This window comes from Xenopus tropicalis, chromosome 4 (genome assembly GCF_000004195.4).
Source record: "Xenopus tropicalis strain Nigerian chromosome 4, UCB_Xtro_10.0, whole genome shotgun sequence".
In the NCBI taxonomy this organism is placed as follows: Eukaryota; Metazoa; Chordata; class Amphibia; order Anura; family Pipidae; genus Xenopus; species Xenopus tropicalis.
This window is the reverse complement of record NC_030680.2, coordinates 118,282,735-118,307,272: the sequence shown is the minus strand read 5'-3', so window position 1 is coordinate 118,307,272 and position 24,538 is coordinate 118,282,735. Positions and strand designations below refer to the sequence as shown.

Genomic DNA, 24,538 nt, shown 5'->3' with positions numbered 1-24,538 from the left:
ACTGCTGCAGGTTTTCATCCTATACAGTTATTTTAGCCCGCAGCAAAGCTGCTGAAAATGCAGGAAACACAAAAAAAGCTGATTGTATTAGATGTGGGTTTGCTCCAAAAACTGTTCCCTGCAGCTCTTATCAAAACATGCAAATGAGATTTTCCAACAGGACCTTAAACAAATCACAAGGAGTTAATTCAGAAAGCAAATAATCGCAGCGTTTGAAGTGACTGCTCGGCTCTGCCTGTCAGTTTGCCTCCCCACATAACTTCCAGGGAATGATAATTAGCGCTCAGATACAAAAGGGAGACGGCAGAGAAACCTCATGGTCAGATCAGATGTTGGCAGCGACTTGATAATCGCGCAGGATTGTTGTAGGGTAGAAGTGGGGGAAGGAGTTTCTGATGCAGGAGAAAAAGGGGGTGATCTGTGAAACGTCAGGAGCAGCACAAAGGCTTTGCCACGTAATTACAGGCAGTTATTAAGGCGATCTGCCCTCCCCAGGGTCTCCAATTTTCATTTATCCCTCTGCAGAGTCTCCCCTTTCCATGCCAGTGTGGAGCTTTTGATGTGCCAAAGAGTTGCTTGATCCAACTGAAAGGAGGAATCGTTGGAAAGAAAAAGAGGTCCCCAGACTATTGCAGACTCCCTTCCCTCTGCAAGAAGAGAAAACGAAAGACGTTTTTTGTTGCTGTTGCGCATACATCTGCAAGACATCATCATCCTCTGTGCAACCCAATTCACTCCTGAGATTGGAGAGAGAGTGCAGGGGAGAGAGAGGGAGGGAGGAAGGGGAGAGAACACACTTTGCTATCAAGATGCGTCAGGGCTGAGAACTTTCTGCTCTTGGACTTTCTCTCTTGGATTAAGGAATATACACCAGAAATAAATCTCCCCTTGCTGTCTGAGCGACTGCGCATCGAGGAGACAAATCTTCTGGAGATCGGGCAAAACTTGGATTATTCTCTAGATCCCAAGGACTTGGGACTTCTCCACTGATCGCGGCGCTGAGAAGCAGGACTAGCTCAGCTTGATCTCACCCGTTTTTGGAGATTCTGTATCTCGGTCTTCTCCTTCAAACTTGAGTGGAACCATCATGACCTCCAGCTATAACCACCACGTTCTGGACAGGCAGGGCCCCCTGGGCAGCCGCTTGGAGAGTCCCATCACTGCCAGTCTGGACAATTTACAAGCCAAAAAGAACTTCTCGGTGAGTCACCTGTTGGATCTGGAGGAAGCTGGGGAAATGGTGGGGGCACAAGCCGAGGATGGATCAGGGGAAGCCGGCAGGAGCTTACTGGAGTCCCCGGGTTTGACCAGTGGAAGTGACACTCCTCAGCAAGAAAGTAAGTGTCCGCAGCACAGGGCTTGCGCGCCAGCGTTGTCTTGGCCCTATACGGACTCCAACTTGTGGCCCTACGAGCGCTAAGGAACTGTAACTCTCAGCTCTCCTTGACAGGCAACATCTCTGAGAGGGCGCTGGGAGTTTTCTTTAAGCAGCTGTTGGCCACATGCTGGAGGCCCCAATAGAGGCACTCATTAAAGTAGAGAGAAGGTTTTAACATTAGAGGTAAGTAGGTGCCAAGGAGGGGACACTAATCTATAGTAACCGGCATTGGTATCTATAGCTGAGCGGTAATTGCGCTAATGAACTCCTACCACTGGGTCAGGAAAAGAACAAGCAGAACGTATTTACATACTGCATTCATTGTCTTGTTCTTATCAATTCATTAAGCGCAGAATTCTCGCTAAACTTATTGCGCCCACTTTTCCATTGCAATAATGCGACTTAAAATATGGACCCAGATTTAATGGCAGGAATGTGTGTCCTATTTTGATTCTGAATGTCACCATTAACTTGAAATCTGATTGGGTAATTCATTTTTTCTCATCTAAATGAATAAATCGTTTTTGTAGCTCCTCCATGGACCCTTATTAACCTAACAATGCCCCTGTAATAAGTATAACCTACTAATATATCCATAACCCTGTAATAAAAATAGCCTTTACTAATATATCCATAACCCTGTAATAAAAATAGCCTTTACTAATATATCCATAACCCTGTAATAAAAATAGCCTTTACTAATATATCCATAACCCTATAATAAAAATAGCCTTTACTAATATATCCATAACCCTGTAATAAAAATAGCCTTTACTAATATATCCATAACCCTGTAATAAAAATAGCCTTTACTAATATATCCATACCCCTGTAATAAAAATAGCTTTTACAAATATATCCATACCCCTGTAATAAAAATAGCTTTTACAAATATATCCATACCCCTGTAATAAAAATAGCTTTTACAAATATATCTATAACTGTGTAACTAAAATAAATTAATAAAAGCGATGATGACCATAACCATAAATACAGTTGTAAACTAGATAACTAGACTGGGTAGAATCGGACAGAGTAGGGAGAATCTAGAGATATTATGAAGCATTGTTATTTGATTTTTTGTTTATTTAATTTGCGTTTTTATTCTGTAGAGAATGGTCTCTTTTCTCTTCAATAAATACATATTAGTCACATGTACTTGCTAGTCAAACTCCGGAGACCCGCTGTTATCTTAAATCGTACAGACAGAATCGGGGGCTCATCGAGAGGTTTGGGGCTCAGGCATGCTGCTAGAGGGCCATCTGGGGTCTTAGCAGTAATTAACACATGTATGTAAAGCAGCTTTGGCACATTAGCGCTGGGAAATGGCTGACAGCCTTCAGAATGGGAAGGAATGATCCATGAGATTAATTATTCAGGGCAGTTCTGGAGCTGTCATAATTAAGGATTTACATGTGGCCACATGGAATCTGCTTTTTCTATTGGACAAAATGTTTCCCTGATGGTGACTGACAATGGTACTGCAGTGTGTTAAAGCAGTAGATAAAAGTATACAATTTCCATTTCTAATAGTGCTACAAAATGAATCACCTCGGCAACGAGAGTTTTAATCAAAAATACTAGATTGTAACTTTAGGGAAATATGTTTACCAACTACAGACACATTTGGTGCAAATTGCCAACTGCTGGAACACAATGTCTGGATGTCAAAAGTAAATACCTTTTCTCTTAATTAATTCACGTAGGAAAAGGCAATTCGGGCCATAATATGGCACAGCAAAACATTGTGCGAATAAACTGACTTCTAGGTACAGAGTAAATTATAACTTATTAATAGAAATACACCAATAACACCAGGTCCATATTTTATCTGGAGTTTTACTTTTGGACACATTTTCGATAACTATACAGCAGTTTTATCAGTGCCTGTTTCAAGGGTTCAGTTTAATTCTACCTATGGAGCTGATTTCTGTTAATAGGAATAAAATATTGGAATACATGTCCGTATATTCTGTGCTGGATTATAATAACCTTATACTCAGGCCAGTGCTAAACACAAAGTGGGCTTTTGGGAGTGTGCAGGGTATGTAGTAAAGCTGATCGGGTCACTTACTGAGTTATACTAACATGCCCATTTATGAACCCTTTATTCTTCAGATAGAATTCACTTCTACTATTTAATACGGGTTTAAGGATCATTGAATTAAACCTTAAAGTGATAATGAAATAGATAAGATTTGGTTACATTTATCAAGGCGAATTTTAGGGCAATTTGATTGTTATTTGTTCTCGCAACAAGCCCAAAAGAAATGAATGGAACAAAAACAACAGTGCATTGGTTTTGCCTTTGCTTGCCATCCTGGACATGTCTTTGCCAAGTGCCATCCCGCTACACAGGTCCATGCCTCCGGTTCTCTAAGTGCCATCGCACTAGACAGTTACATGGGCTCCGCTTGTGTGTGTGCATCCCGCCAGGCAGTCAGTGACCCCATTGTGCGCAGTGACACGCTGAAACCCAAGACAAGGAACAGACCAGTGCAGATTCGGACTGGTGGCAATAAAAGAGCGGAATGTGCCCTTAGCCCCCTCTTGTACAGGACACTAATGAGCTGGCCGGGGGCAAGGGGCACTGGCAAATCCTGATAAACAGCGCACTCTGCAAGCACCGGGAGTCATTAAAACTCTTACTTCGTTTAGACCAAAGACAAAGCACTTGCAATAAAATACCATTTACTGGCCTGTGTTTGATCTGAAAGCAGCTCCCATATATTGGCAATTGCTTTATTACTACTCCATCCCCTACTCCAGCTACAGCACAATGTGTAAGTGCAAGGCTATTGCAGGGTTTGGGGCTACACATATACACAGGGTAGGTAAGAATGAGGGCAGAGGCCTAAGAGCAGAAAGGAACAGGGGTTAATTCAGCTTTCAACGCCTATTCCACTGTATTGTTATTAGTCTTGTAATTATGGTTCCACTGTATCAACAAATAAATAACTGCTGGAACCATCAGATTTGCGTCCGTTCCACTGACCTTGTGCCTGTGTAGCTACTACAGATAAAATGTTTTGATTTTCAGGCCATTTTTGGTCAGTACAATTAGATATTCTAAATTTACTAGGGGTAAAAAATAGCCAGATTCACTCAAGCATATAAATCCCATAGGCAGCCTATTATCTGGACACTTCATAACGAACTAATATAGGTACATCAGCTGGTAGGATTTCCGTTATTATAATAACATAAATTGGTATACTCACAGGTAAGAGAACACTTAGTTTGGAGGTATTTACCGTGCCCTTGTACTATAGCGATACATAATTAAGTCTGTAGAAATGGAAGTTATATTGAAAGGAAACCCCTATAAATAATGAATTCCTGGTCCCTGTGATTTAACTGCAAGTTTTAACCGCACTAGGAAACTAAGCAAAATACTGCTTGTACATTAGACTAATAAACACTAGAATATAACAGTATTTCGTCTTTCATAATGCCCCCACACACTCTCTTCTCCTTTACATAGAATAAACACATCATTCTGTCTTAATTCAAATACAAAATACCCTCTGTTTGTACAAACACATATATGTATATGGGTCTATTCCAACCTAAATTACTATGTTACCATGTACTATGTTATTATGTTACATGAATAGTTCTATTTAACTATAAACGATGTTGTTATTTGCAACTTTTTGAAACTCTTTTGCATAACAAAATATTTTCAGGGCAAGAGAGAGAAGAAAGGTTTAAGTGGAACAATTATTCACTGAATAAATCCTGGCACACTGCGTAAAGTAATACATTGCTATGGCGGGTTGCCTACAGCTGGGGGCAGCACGCAAAACAATCAATACTGTGTGCCCCATTCCATACACCCTGGCACAATAAAAAAAAAAATCCACCCCCCCCATCCTGCACAGTTGGTATTTCCTTGCCAGTAATGCCCCCTGGCAGTGCAGTAGCCAAGTGGAACACCAAGGCTGAAGGTACCAAGGGCCGATCTGCCTGTGTAGAGGTTTCCATATTGTTGGATGTATGACCCTACATACACACTAGGTACATAAGATAAAGAACATTAGGTTTGTAAGTGAAGGTGGCTGTGTACACAGGCAGGTGAGGGGGTAACATGGTATATGTAGGTGGATTTCTATACGTCAGATTGTCGCTTAAACACCACCAATTGGCTTGGGCCATGGTACAGCGCTGGGCACATAAGGAGCAATGAAAGTAACGCAGGCGGCCCGACTCCATCACTGGTGCGGAGACCTTTGGTCGTTGCCTGTGGGCATCAGACTATACACTTACCTCTGGCCAAATGACTTTCTGTCCCATTGCCCAGGGAAACTTGCCCATGCACCGAGGCCCACATAATGGGGTAGGTAATGATAATGAGATTCACAGCTTGAGATACGCTGAAATCGTAACGATTAATAAATGCAGATTGCGCAGAGGCAATTTCGCATAATATCGCTGTTAGCGCAGCGCCTGGATCAACACGTTATATAAGAGGATAACCTGAGCTTCATGGCAAGAGTTGTACAAATCAATTAGACTGGTTATATAATAATCTGAGTTTATAGCCAGTTATGTACCAAGGCATTCTACAGGTATATAAACTTGGATCAATAGCCAGTTATGTACCAAGGCATTCTACAGGTATATAAACTTGGATCAATAGCCAGTTATGTACCAAGGCATTCTACAGGTATATAAACTTGGATCAATAGCCAGTTATGTACCAATACTTCATAGAGGGAAACTAAGCATTACAGCTGGCATTGTACAAATCCATAATGTATTATGCTTATAGCCAGTAATGTACTAATCCATTATATACAGGAATATAAAATGATCTTTATAGCCAATAGCCAGTAATGTACTAATCCATTATATACAGGAAAATAAAATGATCTTTTTAGCCAATAGCCAGTAATGAACTAATCCATTATATATAGGAAGATACAATTAGCTGTATAGCCAGTAATGTACTAATCCATTATATACAGGAATATAAAATGATCTTTATAGCCAATAGCCAGTAATGAACTAATCCATTATATATAGGAAGGTAAAATTAGCTGTATAGCCAGTAATGTACTAATCCATTATATACAGAAATATAAGCTGAACCTTATATCCTGTAATGCTCCTGATTAGCTCAGCATGGGAATAAACCTCCTTTATCCAGCGTACAATTTATGTGCTGGCTACATGGCTAAATGTTGAGAAAGGAACACAAGATTTAGATAAGAAAGTCGTGTTTGATCAAGGAGTAGATTTATCCTGATATGAAAGGCACATTTATAAGGGGCCCAGCCTAAAATCCATGCAATTTATCACAGTTACTCTGGGAGGGAGGAATTTCCTTAATACTTTTTATTTTAAATAGAAGGGATTTAGGTAAAGCATTAGGTACTGGCTCTTGTGATTTGTGTATTACTGATTAACCATCTAATCCACAAAGGTTACATTGTATATCTTGCAAGTGGGGTGGAGAAGCTAATAACAGTGATCTCAGTTGCTACCCCTTCCTTGTCTGTCCATTATTAACTATCTTTTTCCATTTGCACCCGCCCTCCATGATCATGATTAATTACCCCCACAGTTCTATCAATAAATTATTTCTGCCCCCATCACCCTCTTCTCCTCTCTTTTTCTCCTTTCCTGTTTTTTCACTGTCTGCTCTCAACCTTTCAAGTGCTGTCTCTCTTCTTTTACTCCCATTAGTTATTTGCTTGACTGTCTGTCACTCCCCTTCTATGATTTCCCTCAGTAATTATTTTTATTATTTCTTATCTGTATAGAACTGACATCTTTTAACACATCACATGCAATACTCTTGGTATTTTCCTGCCCCCCTGTTATATTTCACATACTTCCTCACCTTCTCTATATATTGTTTTTTTGTGTATCCCCATATATGTTCTAGAACATTGATTTTCCATATTTTTGGGTTCAAGCCCTCTTTTGAATTTGGTAGGGACATCATTTGGGTAGAGATATGTTAAACATTATTGTAACAGTCACCCTGTTGTAGTCCCAAATCATCCTAAACAAGAAATAACATTTACCCCAAAGCTCTCCTTAATTGCCATTCATACTACCCCAGCCCCAACCCCAGGCCTAGGTTGCCTGTCCCAGCGATAGATTTGGGGTATATTAATGGTTAAACACAAGCTGACATTAGTATACCCAGTAAATGTATATTTAGTAATACATAGCTGGTATTTCTGCTATATTTCTCTTTCCTTTCTCTGTACCTCCAGCATAAAAATCAGCCCCCTTCTCGTGACATGATAATAATGGTAGTGCGCTGTGTTTTGTCTTCATTCATCTATAAATGTGTGGTTTAATTGGAAAGACAGACTGGAAGATGAACAGGAGAATCCTGTAGAATAAAATAATAAGAGCAAATAAGACTAAAGTAAGTATAGTAATAATAATAATATATAGTAGTCATTATTTTCCAACTGTTTGAAAATAATTCCAACATATCTGTGCCTAATGTATAATACTTCCAGTTAAATGAATGGTCCGTAAGACAGCTTATGATCAGCTTATAATAAGTGGGACAGCCCACGTTTGGGCTGTTACTTTTACCTTTTAGGGTAAAGGGTCTTCTACAGATCTAAACCCAGGGATACATGGATATTATATTATTTATTTTATACACACAGATGCATAACGCGGCCACATTAAAGCCTGCTCATGGTATCTAGTGTGGTATTACTGTAACTGCCTGTGGTGCTATAGTTTTAGCTCTATATGGAGAATAAAATAAACTCATTTTTTATAGGCACACACTCCCCCACATACATATTCATGCCCACCAGCATTCATGGTAAGCATTGCTTTATAAAATGGATTGCGTATTTTAAGGGCAAAGACACATGGAGCCACTTTGTAACAGTTACTTGTCACGGCTACTAAACACCAGAAAATACCTTGCCATAAACAGTACTGAGAATTGCCTCTGCTTAAACACATGTAAAGACAATTATCAGTAAATGATCAGCATTGACTGCTACTAGTAGCTCTGTGTGTCTTCACCCTAAAAAAAACTATCTCCTGGATAGTTCTGCCTTTCATGTATTCTTATATAGATTCTTATATACATAATAATAATTTGATATACAATTTCCCACCTATTGCATTGCTCTCAGATTCAGGAATCAGTTTAGACCTGCATTGTAATCTCATGACGACTAGTGAAATACTCCATTCACCTTTACAATATGTTCATATAATTGAATTAGAGTGCGCTGATAGCTTAAGCACATTTTCTACAAACTATATATAGATACAGAAGAGCTGCCCTTAAGATGTTGTTAAACATCTCCCCCCAACAATTGTTGTTTTTTTAATTTTTGAATTATAATTGATAAAAAGAAAAAAACAAGACATAAAATTAAAAATATATTGGGGATGCTGCTATTTTTTGGTTTCTTGAAATAGCAGTTTCAAATATTCCGAAATGAAATGCGCGTTCGTGCCTGAAAATATTAATCCTGCCAGCCTATGGAATTATAGGCCACAGCACAGTTACCCTTTAGCAACCAGTAAGCAGTTAGATTTGCTAGAGATTTTTAACAAGCTTCAGGTAATGTTTATGGAATGTTTCTAATTAAAAGTAAATTTGCCAGGTAATTTGCTGGCTGCCCATATTTCTTTTTAGTAACAACAAATTGTATTCTCTTTACATTCGCCAACGTTAATCAGTGACAATGAAGAGATACAGGTATTTCTTAACTCAGAAACCTAGAAAGCTAATGATTGCAGGAAGGCCGTCTCCTATAAAGTTTTATTATCAGCAACATTTTTTTTAATGATATTTTTTCTCTGTAATAATAAAACAGCAGCTTGTACTTGATGGTAACTAAGCTGCATACATCTGTATTGGTGACAAAACAATTCTATTGGGTTTATTTAATTTGTATATATATAATTATTTTTTATAAGTAAAGTTAGGTTATGGTGATCCAGATTATGGAAACACCCCTTATCTGAAAACTCCCAGGTCCCTAAAATTCTGGATAACAGATCCCATAGCTGTTCAAAAATACAGAAACTGTAACTATTATCTATTAAGCAACACATTTCAGATCAAAATATTTTAGTGGAAGGACCCAAAAGCATTAATTAGCTGAAGATTCCCTACATTCTCTCCTCCTGGCCCATGTGTTTATGAGCAGGCATGGATTTATGGAAAGGCCACAAAGACCCGGGCCTAGAGCAGCAGGACTTTAGGGGCAGCATGATACTCAGCTGAATTTGTTCTAGAGCACTGGCGACACGCAGGAGATTTAAATCTACCATGTGCCCCCCCCTAGTGCTCCAGACTCCATGATCAGAAACCTGTGCATGTGTGTGAACTGGGGAGGTGGGTTCTGTGGGCAAATAGTGGGGACAGGGGCAACCTATAAATCTGGGCCTGTTCATGAGGATGTGACTTTCCTGGGCTTTTATTTGTTTAAGCTATATATATTTAGCACACAACTGTGGGCCCCCGGCCTCACACTTTCAGAGGTTACACACTCAACATCCCCCAATATCAAATGGTGAACTTTAACTTTTACCTATTTTTTTTTTTTACCATACACATCTAAAATGACCATAGAATTAAATAGAATGGTGATATTTTAGTCTGGTGAGCTCAAGTGTTGGACTCACAAAAGGTCAATATTTTCTCATTTTTACATATTTTTCATTTTTCACATATTTAAAAAGTGGGGAAATATCTACTAATTCACTAAGAAAATCAGGCAGTTTTGTCTGTTCTTATTTGTGCAATAATAATTTGGTCCCTTTGTAATAAAACTAACTCTTTCAGTATAATGGAGATACCAACCCTGTTAGATTGGCCACACCCACTCTGCCTGACCATGTCCATTCCACCCCTGCTATGCCCTGGCCATGCCCAATGATTGCGTTCTGTGCTCTGCCTGTTTATGAGAATTTTTGGGGTGTTTTTCAGTGCTTTATAATGGTGGGGTAACATCATGGTGGGGATTAAAAGGGGATTAAAATCTGAAAAAATCTCAGTTGATATGTCTGGAATAATGCCAGGTCTGACTTGCCTTTAGTTTTCAGTGTTATCACCTGAAAGTCAAGTCTCCTGAATGGAGTGAAAATATCTATTTTTTTTTCATTCCCAAGAGATATCTGCACCAAATAAAGTGAATTGGGAGTCATTACTTTGTACCACTGTTCAGCGTATCTAGCCCATAATGTTATAAATGATGCAAACTTTTCCATAGCAATCAAGTATGTAGCATTTACCATTTACTCTTTGAAAGTAAACATCTGATTGGTTGCTTTGGGTTAATAGAATATTTTTTGACTTTTATTTCATCCCTGCAGTTTTGGAGTATGAAAGGTTAATGTAATATATTAATATAATTTTTCCAATAACATTCTGGCCCACATTACCTAATGGGTGATAGTTACTTCTTATTTTTTTTTAATTTTATTCTTTAGAAAAATCTGCTGCATTTGTAATTTCTAGTGAGGGCTGTGCTCATTTGGAAGTGCTATTAAGCATTAATTAACAATGAGTAAATATCACCCTATTCACTATAAAATTCTGACTCTTTGCATGGCTTGGTGCCATTTATCATTTTAAGCCATAAAAAAGCATATTAGTGTTATTACCACTGAAATGTAAAATTACCCTCAGTGCATTGAGGGTTAAAGCAATGCAATGTGGGCTAAAACTTAAACTAAGTTTTTACATTTGTTTTCAAATTTTTTCCATACAGACATTTAAATATATGTGTGTGTGTGTGCGTATGTGCAAAGAGTGATCTCTTTTTAGCTTTAACACTCGTCTGACCTGGCATTACTTTTGGCTGTTATTTTTTTCAATGCAGAGAGTGGTTATATCATTTTTGGACATAACTGAGGTATTTCTTAGTATGCAGGTATGAGATCTAGTATCCGTGATACCAGTGAGATCTTGAATAAAACTACACATTGATTGCACATTGCATGTGAGTGCCATTTGGAAGTATTGAGACATACTGTATGTATATTTTAATTCCACGAGAGGTGGAGATACCAAATAGAGCACCGCCAACATATAAACCTTATATTAGCTCCACACATGGACTTAAGTTCTGTTCTGATCTAGTATACAGAAGCCTGTTACTTAAACAAGTCCTTCTTTATTTTATACAGATAGTAAGACCTCTGTTTGTTTTAAATGAATGTGAAGTGCTGCGTAACTTGCTGCCAATGTATAAATAAATGATGATGATGATTTCCATTTTCTTTGCAATAATAAGTCGGTATCTGGTTCTTGATGATAACTAAACTAGAGTAAATTCATATTGATGGCAAAGAAATCCTGTTTTTTTTTTTTAATTAAATGTTTTTAGTAGCTGTAAGGCATGATGCACTAAATTGCAGAAAACCCCAAGCATTTCTTGCAATAGATCCCATACCTGTATTATCTCTCCCCAAGTAATAGTAACAACAAAAGGGTTCAGTACAGTTTTCTCCTTTCTATGCAATAGGCAAGCAGTGATTGTTACTGCTGTTTAGTAATGATGGCCATACACGTTACAATTATGAGCTTTCCTGCAATCAATGTTTGTTCATAGACTACACTAACTTCTAGAGCTGAATCGTCAGATACGCAGGTAGAAACAAAACAATTCTACCCCTATCTGATGATTCAGTAATAAACGTTTGCCGATGCTTGGGCACAAAATGAAATTTCATATGATAATATTGGTGCACGTAACCAACCAAGCCTTCTTTTCTCCCAGTTCCCAAACACACTTGTGTACTAGTGGCTAGAACTACAGATTTGCTGAGAAAATACTGATAATACTGAGATGCATCAAATCTACAGAATTCTTCCTCTGATTAACGGTCCAGTGTTAATAACACTTGAAACTTGGCTTTCAACTTATTTTGTCATTTTCCATAATATATGCATATATATATATATATTTCCATGCAGAAATGTTACATACCGGTGCCATGGTTAGAGCTTGAATGAAAGATACAGATTTACACAACCATGCAAAATGATTTCATGAAATGGAAAGGATTCCTATTGATCTGTGTTTGCCTTTGCCCATAAAATTAGAATGTCTACCACACTATATAACTCTAAATTAGTGGAACCAGATTGTCCTAATAAGTGCTTTGTAGAGAAACACATGTAGCCATAAAAAGGAGACCAGTCAATTTAGTCCTGGTCTGAAGTGTGGCCTGAGCCGTCCCCAAAGAGAATTGGATTGTAGGCTGAAACAAATCTCGTGGCAGTTCTATAAATCGATTAGCCACAATGCCAGGATTAAAGGGATCATCCTTGTGCTGAAGTGAATGGCCGCAGCTTGGCATTTGAGGAGGGGAGGAAACATAAGGAGCCTTTTGTACGGGCGCATAAAGATGACATGGATACTTTGCATTAAGCAATAATGTTTTCCTGCAATAAATCCTCATTAAAGCTCCACAATTTTCCTTTACTTTCAGAAACCAAGGCTCCAAGACAAATTACACTTTTATTAACTGTCTACAACAGCAAGACTGTGCAACTTTTTTCTTTAAAGAAAAACCCGCAGTTACATAAAAACTGGGGATTAGCCGGAGTGAATAATACAGGGAAAAACAGCACAATTATTCCTCCTGCTGACAACATAAGAGCCCAGCAGCACATGCAAAGGAAAATGCCCCGTGTGAATACGAATTTGCGTCAGCGGAAGTGATTTTGCATGGCCATGCTTGCAATAATGTGTGCTCTGTCTGTCAGTTGGGAACTTAGGGGAATTTGGCAAAATAGTTACTTTTAACTAGAATATGCATCATTTGCATTAAAGTTGGCCAACAAGGGCATTTGCCATGACCCTCAAGATACAAAAGGCTTCTTTTTATGGGGGGAGCACAGATAAAAGTAAAAAGAATATTGTCCAGCCTTTAGCCATACAGTATTCAGGGATTTGTAGTTCAACAATACTGAAATCCTTGTATTGACACTACCTATGTACAGATATAACATTGCTGTTGTTACTTGGTACACTTATAGCAGTATTACAGCCAAGTCTTCCCTAAGTAATTATCTGTCCGGTAAACTTGGGGCTCTCCAGCTGCTGCAAACTACAATTCCCTGTATCCTTATTTGGTACTTGAATACTCTGGGAGTTGTAACTTGGAAATCTCTTCACTGTGTCTCTTCATGATTCAGAAGAGTATTTAAAGGCCAAGGGTTTTGGATTTATGGATACGGGCCAAAGTACGGAGCTTAGTGGGGCAGAATGCAGGCCTTAATATAAAAAAATGTTCAAAATTCATTGGGTTTAGACTTTTAGGACCAGTGGCTGCCGATTGCACTGGGGAAGGTTAAAAATGTTGTCAGCATATTATATATATTAATTTAATATAGATGAAGAATGGGTTGGTTTACCAGGTGAGTGACAGAGGGGTGCCACACCAAAAGCTTTTTAGGGTGACAAAAGGACCTATAACATTTCTATTGGTTCATATGCCCATAGGCTTTAGATCAGACAGCATGTGACCTAAACCTCAGCCCTAGTGGGTCCTCGGCAAAAATATGTAATATCTGGTAAATATTTGTATTATTTACGTCAGGGACCTTCAACCTGCACCCTCGTTGTTGGTGAACTTTACCCAAAGAGGAAGTCATACCTCAGTAACAGCTGGAGGGCTGCCGGTTGAACATATCATATTTATACCTTTTTTCTCTTAATAGGAGGCTTCATTTTCCCTGACCTAATAAAGCGAAATAGCAAATGTGCATATGAAAACTATAGTTGCTGCTCAATAAACCAGTCTCGGTGGGACAGTATTAGTAGCATCCAGGGGCTCCCTGTGCTGGCACACCCACTAGTCACCCTGATTAGCAGGAACAGTTTGTTGCTGACGATGCTTTGCAGGAAGTTATGTGAGCAGCTATCTAAATATAGTTGAGCAACATATTTAATGCCTAAAAACCTTAAAATTAGGTGTTAGATACATTGTGTTGCAGTGTAGTACTTACCCATATATTATGAATTCATTGTCTCTTGATCTTGGAAAGCATTCAGTGAACCCATTGCAAAATTATAATTCATGTATTTATAAAGGTGCGTAATGGAATTTACACCACAAAATGACAATTATGCCGCTCTCAGCCTGCAGTAGACTATTGGTGGTTTTTAGAAAAGGATTTGGTGTAAATATCTTCATTTTTACTTAATGTTCTTTACATGAAACACCTCTTTTTAAGCCAGATTTTACACTCAGCTACACACTCACAAAAATGTATTTTAATGTCACTTTTTTTACTTATTAATATACCCCAGGGTTACACTGCTCAGGAGTTTTCCTGGGGTTTTCCGGATAAGGGGTCTTTCTGTAATTTGGATCTCCATACCTTAAGTCTACTAAAAAATAATTTAAACATTAAATATCCCAATAGGACTTTTTTTTTACCTCCAATAAGTATTAATTATCTCTTAGCTGGGATCAAGTACAAGGTACTGTTTTATTATTATAGAGAAAAATTCTAAACTCTCTGGATAACGGGTTTCCGGATAAGGGATCCCATACCTATATTACATTATTACATTTATTGCTTATAAGTATGCACAGTAAAATGTAATCAGATGTATTACACAATTTAATATTAAGCATACAAATTTGTTAAAGGGAGTTGTAATTGAAATTCTTCCCTCTCCCCCTGGCCATTTCCTAACTAAATATAAAATGAGAGCAAAGACCTTTGTTCATCTTTTATAGAGAGACAATGTATGAATACAAACCAAAATATGCAGTCTAAGAACAATTATTATGTGTTGGCTATTCACTGTTTCTATTTCTTATTGGTATTTTAATTGTGAATGATCGCTTATTTATTAATAAGAAAAACTTGTTTAAATAAAAAACTTGAATATCTCCAAAGCTCACGAGCTTGAAAAACTTGAAAAATTAGAGTTTGAGGATATGACTTGACTTTTCCTAGGACAACTCCCATTGACTTCTATAGAAACTCGCAAGCTCTTACATGGCGTATTATAACATTCGGGGTTTTGGGTTTTTTGCACTTAATAAATACCAGACATGCAAGTTTTCGAACCATAAGTTGAATTTGAATTTTTAAGCGCAAAAAAATTTGAATCAAGAAAAAAAAAGCTCGACTGTTGATAAATCACCCCCTAGGTATATGAAAAAAACACACTAAGGGGCAGATTTATCAAAATGTCAGTTTAAAGCTTAATACATAAAAACTTACATTCTAATAATTCCTATGGGATTTTTAGAAGCGTATTTATCAATGGGTGAAAGTTAGAGCTCACCACTTGATAAATCCACTTTTAAAAACCCCATAGGAATGAACAGAACGTGGGTGAGTTTTTATGTATTAAGCCCTAAACTTACATTTTGATAAATCTGCCCCTAAATGATTATACATTAGCTCAAAAATATTTGTACATTTAAACATAGGAAAATGAAACTGAGATCTATCACTTAAAGCTAGATTCCATTTGCTTAATAGCTACTGAACCAGTGTCAAACAGAAAATACTCCAAGACTAGAGTGCCGTATTTTTCAGAATGAAAATAATTCAGATTTGTCCGGCACTAAAAATTCTTTACCAAAGCAAGTCCAGATTTCCCATGATGGTGTTGGATGACGGTGTTGCTTACAGTGCTATTTATTTATATAGACATGTACATTATACAACTTACTTACAAAGATTAACTTAAATACTAATATGTCTTCCTTAAAAAAACAAAACAAACAAATAAACAAAAAAAGAAAGAAAATATATATATGTGTGTGTGTGTGTGTATATATATATATATATATATTATAGCCACAGCATGCAGAATAATAAAGCATAGATATTATAACCATCTGCTGTTTAAAGAAACATGGCTGCATTTCCTAGATGAAATTAGAATAATGCAATAAACATTTTAAAAATTATTTGAATAGAATTTGTTTGGCCTGTTGTATATATTTACATTATCGCCAGCACATTTGGCAGAAATGGGAATAGGATTTATTATATTTGAGACAGCTGTTAATTATTAGGAAATGATTATTCTTGGGGGTTGAGTTTACACAGAGTAAAAGGCAAATCGCTGAAATCCTTGATATACAATATAAATAAGTACTGTATATTATTTATCGCATTATATAGTGAAATGATTTATTGTATTTTCAAGTAAAATAAGTAAATAACATTGGATTTATGAATGGCTGTACATTCCCACATGGCACAATAACGTTCAGGGGAAAGTTAGCTAAAGAGGTTCCCATTACATACTAACTTACCTAATGTTTTTTTAATGAATTTTCTTAATCAGTTACAGTTGTGGCATTTTTTTTCAGATATAATGCACAAGGAAATAATCAGTAGCTCGAATACATTCAATATGGGGTTCTGATATTTATATCATTATTTTCATGGAGGTAGCCTGTTGTGTACACTTGGTAGGTGATTGCAGACAGTGCACAATCATGGCTCTCCTCCTACCATCCCTTAGCGTTTAATCACTTTGCAGGATTTATGGAGTATGGGTTTACCAGGTTCTGCCTTGTCCTGGGTGTATTATCCATTGTTTCTGCTTGATCTTATCTACGTCTGTAGTGTTTTATCAGGTAATTGGAACCAAGCCTCCACTATTTTTAGGGATATTTCGCTGCCGCGCTTCAGATTCTAAATGGATCACATATGTCTTGCTGTAGGCGAGTATAGGGAATGACAACCGTTAAATTAAGGTTTCTATCCCCCAAGCTGTGGATGATCATATATTAGAACGGGATTAGCTCTCCACATTTTACTTCCAGTCGCCATCTTGCCGAGCTGAGCACCGTCCTAGTGCCCTAGAGAGCAGTAGTTAATTGTTGTTGGTTGTTTGACATTTCTAGGAAAGAAGTGTGTGTGTGTCAGAAACATTTACCATAAGGACTATTACACACTTGTCATACAAAACAGTTGATTAGATTGTTATTAGAAACAGACTTTTTCAAAGAAATAATCTTGTGTAATCATTGCTTAGCTCTTACAAACCCGTGCTGTCAGCTGAAATCAAGGCAATTCGGTCCCAGTCGCTAGATTTCTGACATCACATGCGTTATTTTTGAAAAATGATTTTTTTTCTTAGAGCCTAATGCCTCTGGATTCACCACAATTTAATAGGCAACCTATTTTTTTTTGTATGTGATTTCATATGCAGGTATGGGATCTGTTATTCATAAACCTGTTATCCAGAGAGCCCGTTAAATTACAGTTAATTAATCTCCCATAGACTCCATTTTAATCAAATAATTCACATTTTTTTTAAATGATTTTGTTTTTCTGATAGTAATAAAACAGTACCTTGTACTTGGCCCAATTAAGATATAAATAATCCTTATTGGAGGCAAAACAATCCTATTGGGTTTAATTAATATTTTATTGATTTTTTAGTAGACTTAAGACTTAAATTCTGAAAAGACATCTTATCTGGAAAACCCCAGATCCTGAGCATTCTGGATAACAGGTCTCATTACTAGCTGTAGTAATGGTGGGATGGCAGAGGGAAGGCAACTCGGGGAGATTAGTCGCCCGCGAGCAGGGAGTTTTGCCGCGGGCGACTAATCTCCCCGTGTACCAGAGCCCTAAAGCAAAACAAAAAAGAAACATTCTGGATTTTGCATTGTTATAAGATAGGGGTTTCTTTTTTAAACTGGTATAAATGTGAAAGTGAAGATAGTCTTCAATCTCCCATAGAATTTGTCAGTGTGGGGTTGCAGTTTGTTTTTTCCTGCAGTGACCTCTGCAAATCCATGAAAAAAAGGCTGCATACAGGGGACATTAACATTTAACAGCACAGACATTGATTAAATTAATTTGTAATTACTCTTTGATCTTTGTCAACTAGTAGTATAATCATACCACTAAAGATTCGATATTCTAAATTCCTTTGCAAGTGGTCTTTTGTTTTATATTTTTATTTTTCATGACAGCACAACATATGCTCAATGAAAATATATATATCGGTATGGGATCCGTTATCCAGAAACTCATTATCCAGAATTATGGGAAGGCCATCTCCCATAGACTCAATTTAAACCAAAAAATAATTATATAATAAAAATTAAAAAATTTTCTCTGTAATAATAAAACAGTACCAGTACTTGATCTCAGCTAAGGTATAATTAATCCTTATTGGAGGCAAAACAATCCTATTGGGTTTATTTAATTTTAGATGATTTTTTAGTAGCCTTAATGGAAATCCAAATTACGGAAAGATCTCTTATTTGGAAAACCCCAGATCCCGAGCATTCTGGATAACATAACATAATATGAATAGAATAATACAAAATATATGAAATCTGGCGATTGACTGTGGCTGTATAGAGTGTGTGGTACTGCTGCAAATGCGTCTTTATTAGCGCATACATAATTCCTAACTGTTTTTACCATATGTGACCTATTCTGGATCATGTGTTTTCAATAATGCAATCAAAGCTAAAATGTGACTTTAATAGATAAACAGTTTTTGTAATTTATAAGAGGTGGTGTTCTCTCGCTATGCCGAGCTGCAGCAGTGAGTGGCAATGAAAATGATTCCTTTAACGTGCAGCAGCCGTGCAGGCTTAACACAAACCCCATGCGACCGAGCGCTGCCAGCAGCTTGAAATGAATTCTTATATATTTTAACAAGTTTCTAAGGGAATACATGTAATTAGGGGAGGGTGAACTTTTGGTAAGTCAATATGCAAGTTCCCTTTGTTCATTTGCATAAAAATGTGAAGAGTTGAAAATTCCGATGCGATTCTGGATTTTTTTTTTAGTTTCCATTTTTTTGTTAAGCTTAAAATTTCTTTTTTTGTCTGCAGAATATACCACTCCCAAGGACCTTATGGGTTCAAGACAAAAATATAAAGAACAATGGGGCCAAAGCACAAATGCACATGGAGGGGCAAGGGATGGGGTAGCTAGGGGGGATTGAACTAGCTGAGAATGGTTGAGCTGGTTTTGGGGTGCCACGTGGAATGCTTGTCATACCAATTCCTTGACCATTATATTTATATTTGTACCCTTCTGAGTAAGAAGTCTATATATACCGTATATACTTGAGTATAAGCCGATCCGAATATAAGCCGAGGTACCTAATTTTACCTAAGAAAACTGGAAAAACTTATTGACTCGAGTATAAGACTAGGGTGGGAAATGCAGCCGCTACTGCTAAGTTTTAATAATCAAAATAAATACCTATAAAATTACATAAATTGAGGCATGAGTGGGGTATACGTTTTTCAATATTTATTTAAAAGACTACCCCACGCTCATTGCACATTGGCAAACTGGCAGCAGACCCAGTCCCGGAGGAGATGTAAGGGGAAATAGGTATTGCTAGTGGGAGCCTAGGCCAGGGCACTGGAGGGTCTGGTTGCAGGTGGCCTAATTTGTACACAAAGGAGAGAGGGTGCTAGTCTAGAGGGACCCATGGCACCCGACTCGAGTATAAGCCGAGGGTCACTTTTTCAGCACATTTTGGGTGCTGAAAAACTAGACTTATACTTGAGTATATACAGTATATATATTCTTCGGCGAGGAATCCGCACTCACATGACTTATATTCAAGAATAAAGTCTTTATTTGACGAAAGGAACTGACGTTTCAGCTGTGGCTACAGCCTTTCTCAAAGGCAGCACTAGTCAATATATATATAATTTTATATATATATAAAATCGAGGAGATCTGTCGGCACTCACATTATTAGGAGCTATAATGCCTGGGTGCAGTTCTCAAAAAAAATGTAAGTAAATTTACAGCGTTCAGAATCCGCACACACAGGCAAACAGAGCTCTGCCTGGTAAGCCCCGCCGAGCTAGTGATGTGATCATACAGTGTGATAAAGTGTGGTCTACATACAAGGGATCCTGCCGTCCTTTCCAGATTCCCTTCAATATTTGATATCAAATCCTTAATTAGATCAGGTTATCATTTTGACCCAAAATACAAATGTCAATAAACTACCAGTTTGATCAAAAACTATAAATGCCCTTAATACCTGACTGTCGGTTTGCACCTTAAATGAGACTTAAATCCGTAATATGAATATGGCAAAAAATGCCTAAAGGTTCAGAATCTCTATAGTAATAAGGATCCAGCTACCAGGCCCGGATTTGTGGAGAGGCCACAAAGGCCCGGGCCTAGGGCGGCAGAAATTTGTGCTGCCCTGCCGCAACAAAATCTTTGAATTTTGCTCCCATACGAGCAATGGGGACCTCTCTGCACTGCTCCATATGGGAGTTTAAATGTATGCTATGCGCATGTGGGCTCACACTCTCTTCCGCGGCGGGGGGGGGGGGGGGTTCACGTGTTCGCGCATGTGCACTAGATGTGTTGGGGGCGACTAATGGGGGCAGCCTAGGGGCGATCGGAACACGAATCTGGCGCTGACAGCTACAAAAATAGACAATGCTGATCATTTACTCATAATTGTCTCTATGTGTGTTTTAGCAGAGGAAGTACGCATTATTGTATATGGCAGGGTATTTTATGGTGTTTAGTAGCCGTGACAAGTAGCTGCTACTAAGTAGTTCCATGTGTCTTCACCCTTAGGGGTTGTTGCAAATTTTCAAGCAGAAAATGAAGTTGATGCAACAGGGCTGATTATTTAATTTTTATGCTAAATGAATTAGTATTCTATATATATATTGCAAGTCGGCCCCTAATCTCAGTAACAGCAGCAGCACAGGGCATGAGCAGAGAAAAAGAGGCATCTTTGGAGGCACATATCTTCCCTGCTAAAGGGCTGTGGTTGCCTTGGGCTGGTATTGAATCCCAAAACATCCCAAAATAATGTGCCCTACTTTTTTGATTAAGCTTTAGTTCTCATTTAATCGCAGCCTATGTACAATGTTAGACTTACTGTTTTTTATTCTGAGCTACAATTCTTCATAGATTTTGGCTGACAGCTGTGGATGCTGAGAGCTGATTGGTAACATGTGGACAGGCAGTACCTGGCCATGAATATGAAGCTCTATCAGTGTTTAGTGTACTGCAGTACTGGCATATCTACACACAAGTTATTTATTCTCCTTTGGCACTATTTTGTGACATTTGCTGGCAGAGTGACTACCAGCCGCAGGATCATCATTCATCTATACCCATGCCTAAAGCAAACAGAGATAAAAAGATTTTCTTTGCACACGGTGAGCTGCAATGAAAATGATATATATATATATAATGTCTCTGCAGCACCAAGTTGGGAGCCAGAATTAGAAGCTAAACGCTAACAGGAAAAAACACACTTTAAAGATGAATGGAGCAAATACAGCAGTAGGGATGAACAGGCACACTTGGTTTTAAGTAAAATAATTTCTTGAGAGACTGTGGAACACATGCAAAATGTCAGCTTTAGTTTGCTAACAAAATATAGGTTGGGAGAGTAAAGGGAATGGCAGTGGCGCATAAGTATAATATTTTATTAAAGTTAAAATACAATGTATTGAATATATAAATAAAGTGACTACAGGCTCCAGTTATACTTGGAGGGAGATTTCTAAAACTGGAATTTTTCTTACTTTTACTTTTTTAAACCTTGATTAAACTCATTTCCATGAATGTCAGACATTTATCAAACATGAACTAAAAAAGCAAGTGTTGGAAAAAGACGCGGAAAAGTCACAAAAACTGCAACTTTTCCGACTTCTCATGCAGTAACCACAGCTTTTTCGTAATGTTGCACAAAAGCCAGCATCAAAAAAACACTTTTAAAGATTCAAAGCAAAGAGATCTTTCAGGGAAGGGAAGGGACATCTGCCATTGACTTCTACATGATCTCCACAGGTTTTAGATGGAGTATTTTCAGATTCGGAATTGTCACAGTTTTGTCGCATAATAAATCTTGTGACTTTTTTTTTCCGTCAAGCTTTTCAAGTTTTAGCTCTAAAAAATCCAGATTGTGAAAAGGAAAATCCAAACGTTAGTAAATGGCCCCCTTAGACCTTCATTTCCATTATTGTCAGCTAGTGACTTAGGCAAAGCTTTATACTTTCACAGGCCAGAAATATAACAATAGCAAGAGAGCCACCACATGGAGCCGAAAGGATCTTATCCATTACCTTTAGCCCCTTCATACAGATTCCAGTACCTAAACATGGAAGCCCAAACAGGGAAAATATACTCTCTTAGACCTTGCAGTACATGGAGCAACATGGCTGAATTGCCCAACCATTGCTAATCTTTGGTCAACTAAGAAAATGGGAGGGTCAATGCAATTTGTCCATCTGTTTTTTGCCAAATGCAGTAGAGGCATGGAATCTACTACCCGGGCTGCTTAGGACCTGGATTTTCTGGATAAGGGTTTTTTTTTTGGATCAATGTATCTTTTGAATCAATGTATCTTTTGGATCAATGTATCTAAAAAAAAAAGAACTGTCTCCCACCAGTATGGGTTTCTACTAGCATAGTTACCATAAAGCACTTGGCACTATTTTATTATTACAGAGAAAAAGAAACCCACTGGCATATTTGCTTATAATGGGCTATATGGGAGATAGTTTTCCCTTAAATTTGATATTGGGGAGCTCATACCAGAACAACTAAAGATATTGCAAAGGAATTAATCCATGAGGCAATATGTTAGGTCAGGCACAATATATTTTCTGCAGGCTCGTCACTTGACTAGCATTACATCATTCTCCATTGTCTACACAACCCACTTCCTATTGGCTCCTTGCAAATAATGGATGATTGGGCAAGACTGAAACTCCAAACTGAGTCAGAAATAGAAGTTAGGGAAAAACAAAGTAGTAGGAGGCCTTATGGTGCCCTTTAGTTTCAGTCTTCTATAGGTATGAGATCCATTATCCAGAAACCTGTTATCCAGAAGGCTCACAATTATGGGAAGGTCATCTTCCATAGACTCCATTTTGATAAAATATATTCTTTTTTCTCTGTAATAATAAAACAGTTCCTTGTACCTGGTCTCAACTAAGATATAATTAATCCTTATTGGAATCCTACTGGGTATAATGAATGTAATAAATTCTTTTTTTAGTTGACTTTTAACTGGTATGGAGAAGTATACATATACTGCCAACTAAAATCATTACATTCTGCATTCATTAAAAACTTACAATAGTTTTAAAGTTAATTTAAATGATTTCTTTTTTTTATTGCTTTTCTTTAATCGTGCCCAAGAATAAAGTTTTAGAAGGAGGTCCCCTTCAGTAGATTGCAAAAGTTATTGTTTATCTATTTCTTCCCATTACCTGCACTGCTTCTCCTGACCCTTAAAACAAAGCGGCACATATGTCAACACTATATAAACAGAGAATAAGCAAAGTTTACTTTATGAGAACAACAACTTAAACTGATAACCTGAAAAAAAAGTCAATAAAAATGTATGTTCTAATAGGTAATGCAAATAGAAGTTAGATGAAAACATGAGTTCCTTATTAGACTTAGGTTACCTTCTTATCTCTATGAGTTTTTGGTGATTCTACCCTGCAGTTTCCAGTCCTAAATAGTTTTATGTGCTTTTTTAAACGTGGTTTTGCCACCCTACAATAATATATTAGTAAGAGTAATATTTTATCAGCAAACACACAGTGGCTTTTTGTGCTTTTCCATAGCCTTCTATATCTCATTCAATTTGTTGTTGCCGTTTTACATCCACATTTTGCGGTTATGTGTAACTTAATTCTAAAGGGGTTGACAGCTCCAGATAAATTCCTAAATCATTGCATTACGATTTCCTTCTATATTAAAAGTGATTTATACACAGGCCACTAACGCTGATTGCAGATACAATCTGCTTAGCTCAGCCCGTCTGCACATTGGCTTTGTACTGTAGCTCTTTGGGGTTTTTATGTTCCAGCTGAGCAATAGGAAAAAGCAGGACATAGGGCCCTAAAGCCCAGCTAGAGGTGCCATTCCAGGCTGAGCTGTTTATATAGAAACAATTATTATGCAGTGGGGTTTTTTTTCTAGAAGTTTTTTTTGTCAGCTATTATCCAAAAACCCATTATCCAGAAGGCTCGGAAATAGTATAGCATTGCCATTTCACATACAGTTTATTTAAACAAGCAATTCTTAGTTTAGTATTGATTTGCTCTTTTTCTGTAATAATTAGACAGTGCCTAGTACTTTGTGTTAAGTAATATTGTATAAATCGATATATACATTTTTTAGGGGTGTTTGTAAATGTTTTTAGTGGTTTAAGGCACCCTGCTCTG

General features: G+C 37.5%; 1 protein-coding gene across 2 annotated transcripts in view; it reads left to right on the top strand.

Annotated features, from left to right (window-relative positions):
• Nucleotides 1-249: 249 nt before the first annotated feature.
• The window catches only part of prrx1 (paired related homeobox 1), a 67,181-nt gene continuing 42,892 nt past the window's right edge, over nt 250-24,538 (top strand). Inside the window, exon 1 of one of the 2 annotated variants that reach the window (XM_002933755.4) lies at nt 250-1,337. In XM_002933755.4, coding sequence (XP_002933801.2) covers nt 1,088-1,337 — 250 coding nt within the window. In that variant the 5' untranslated portion in view covers nt 250-1,087. The remainder of the gene's footprint in view (nt 1,338-24,538) is intronic. The other variant, XM_004913782.3, reaches the window with a different exon arrangement.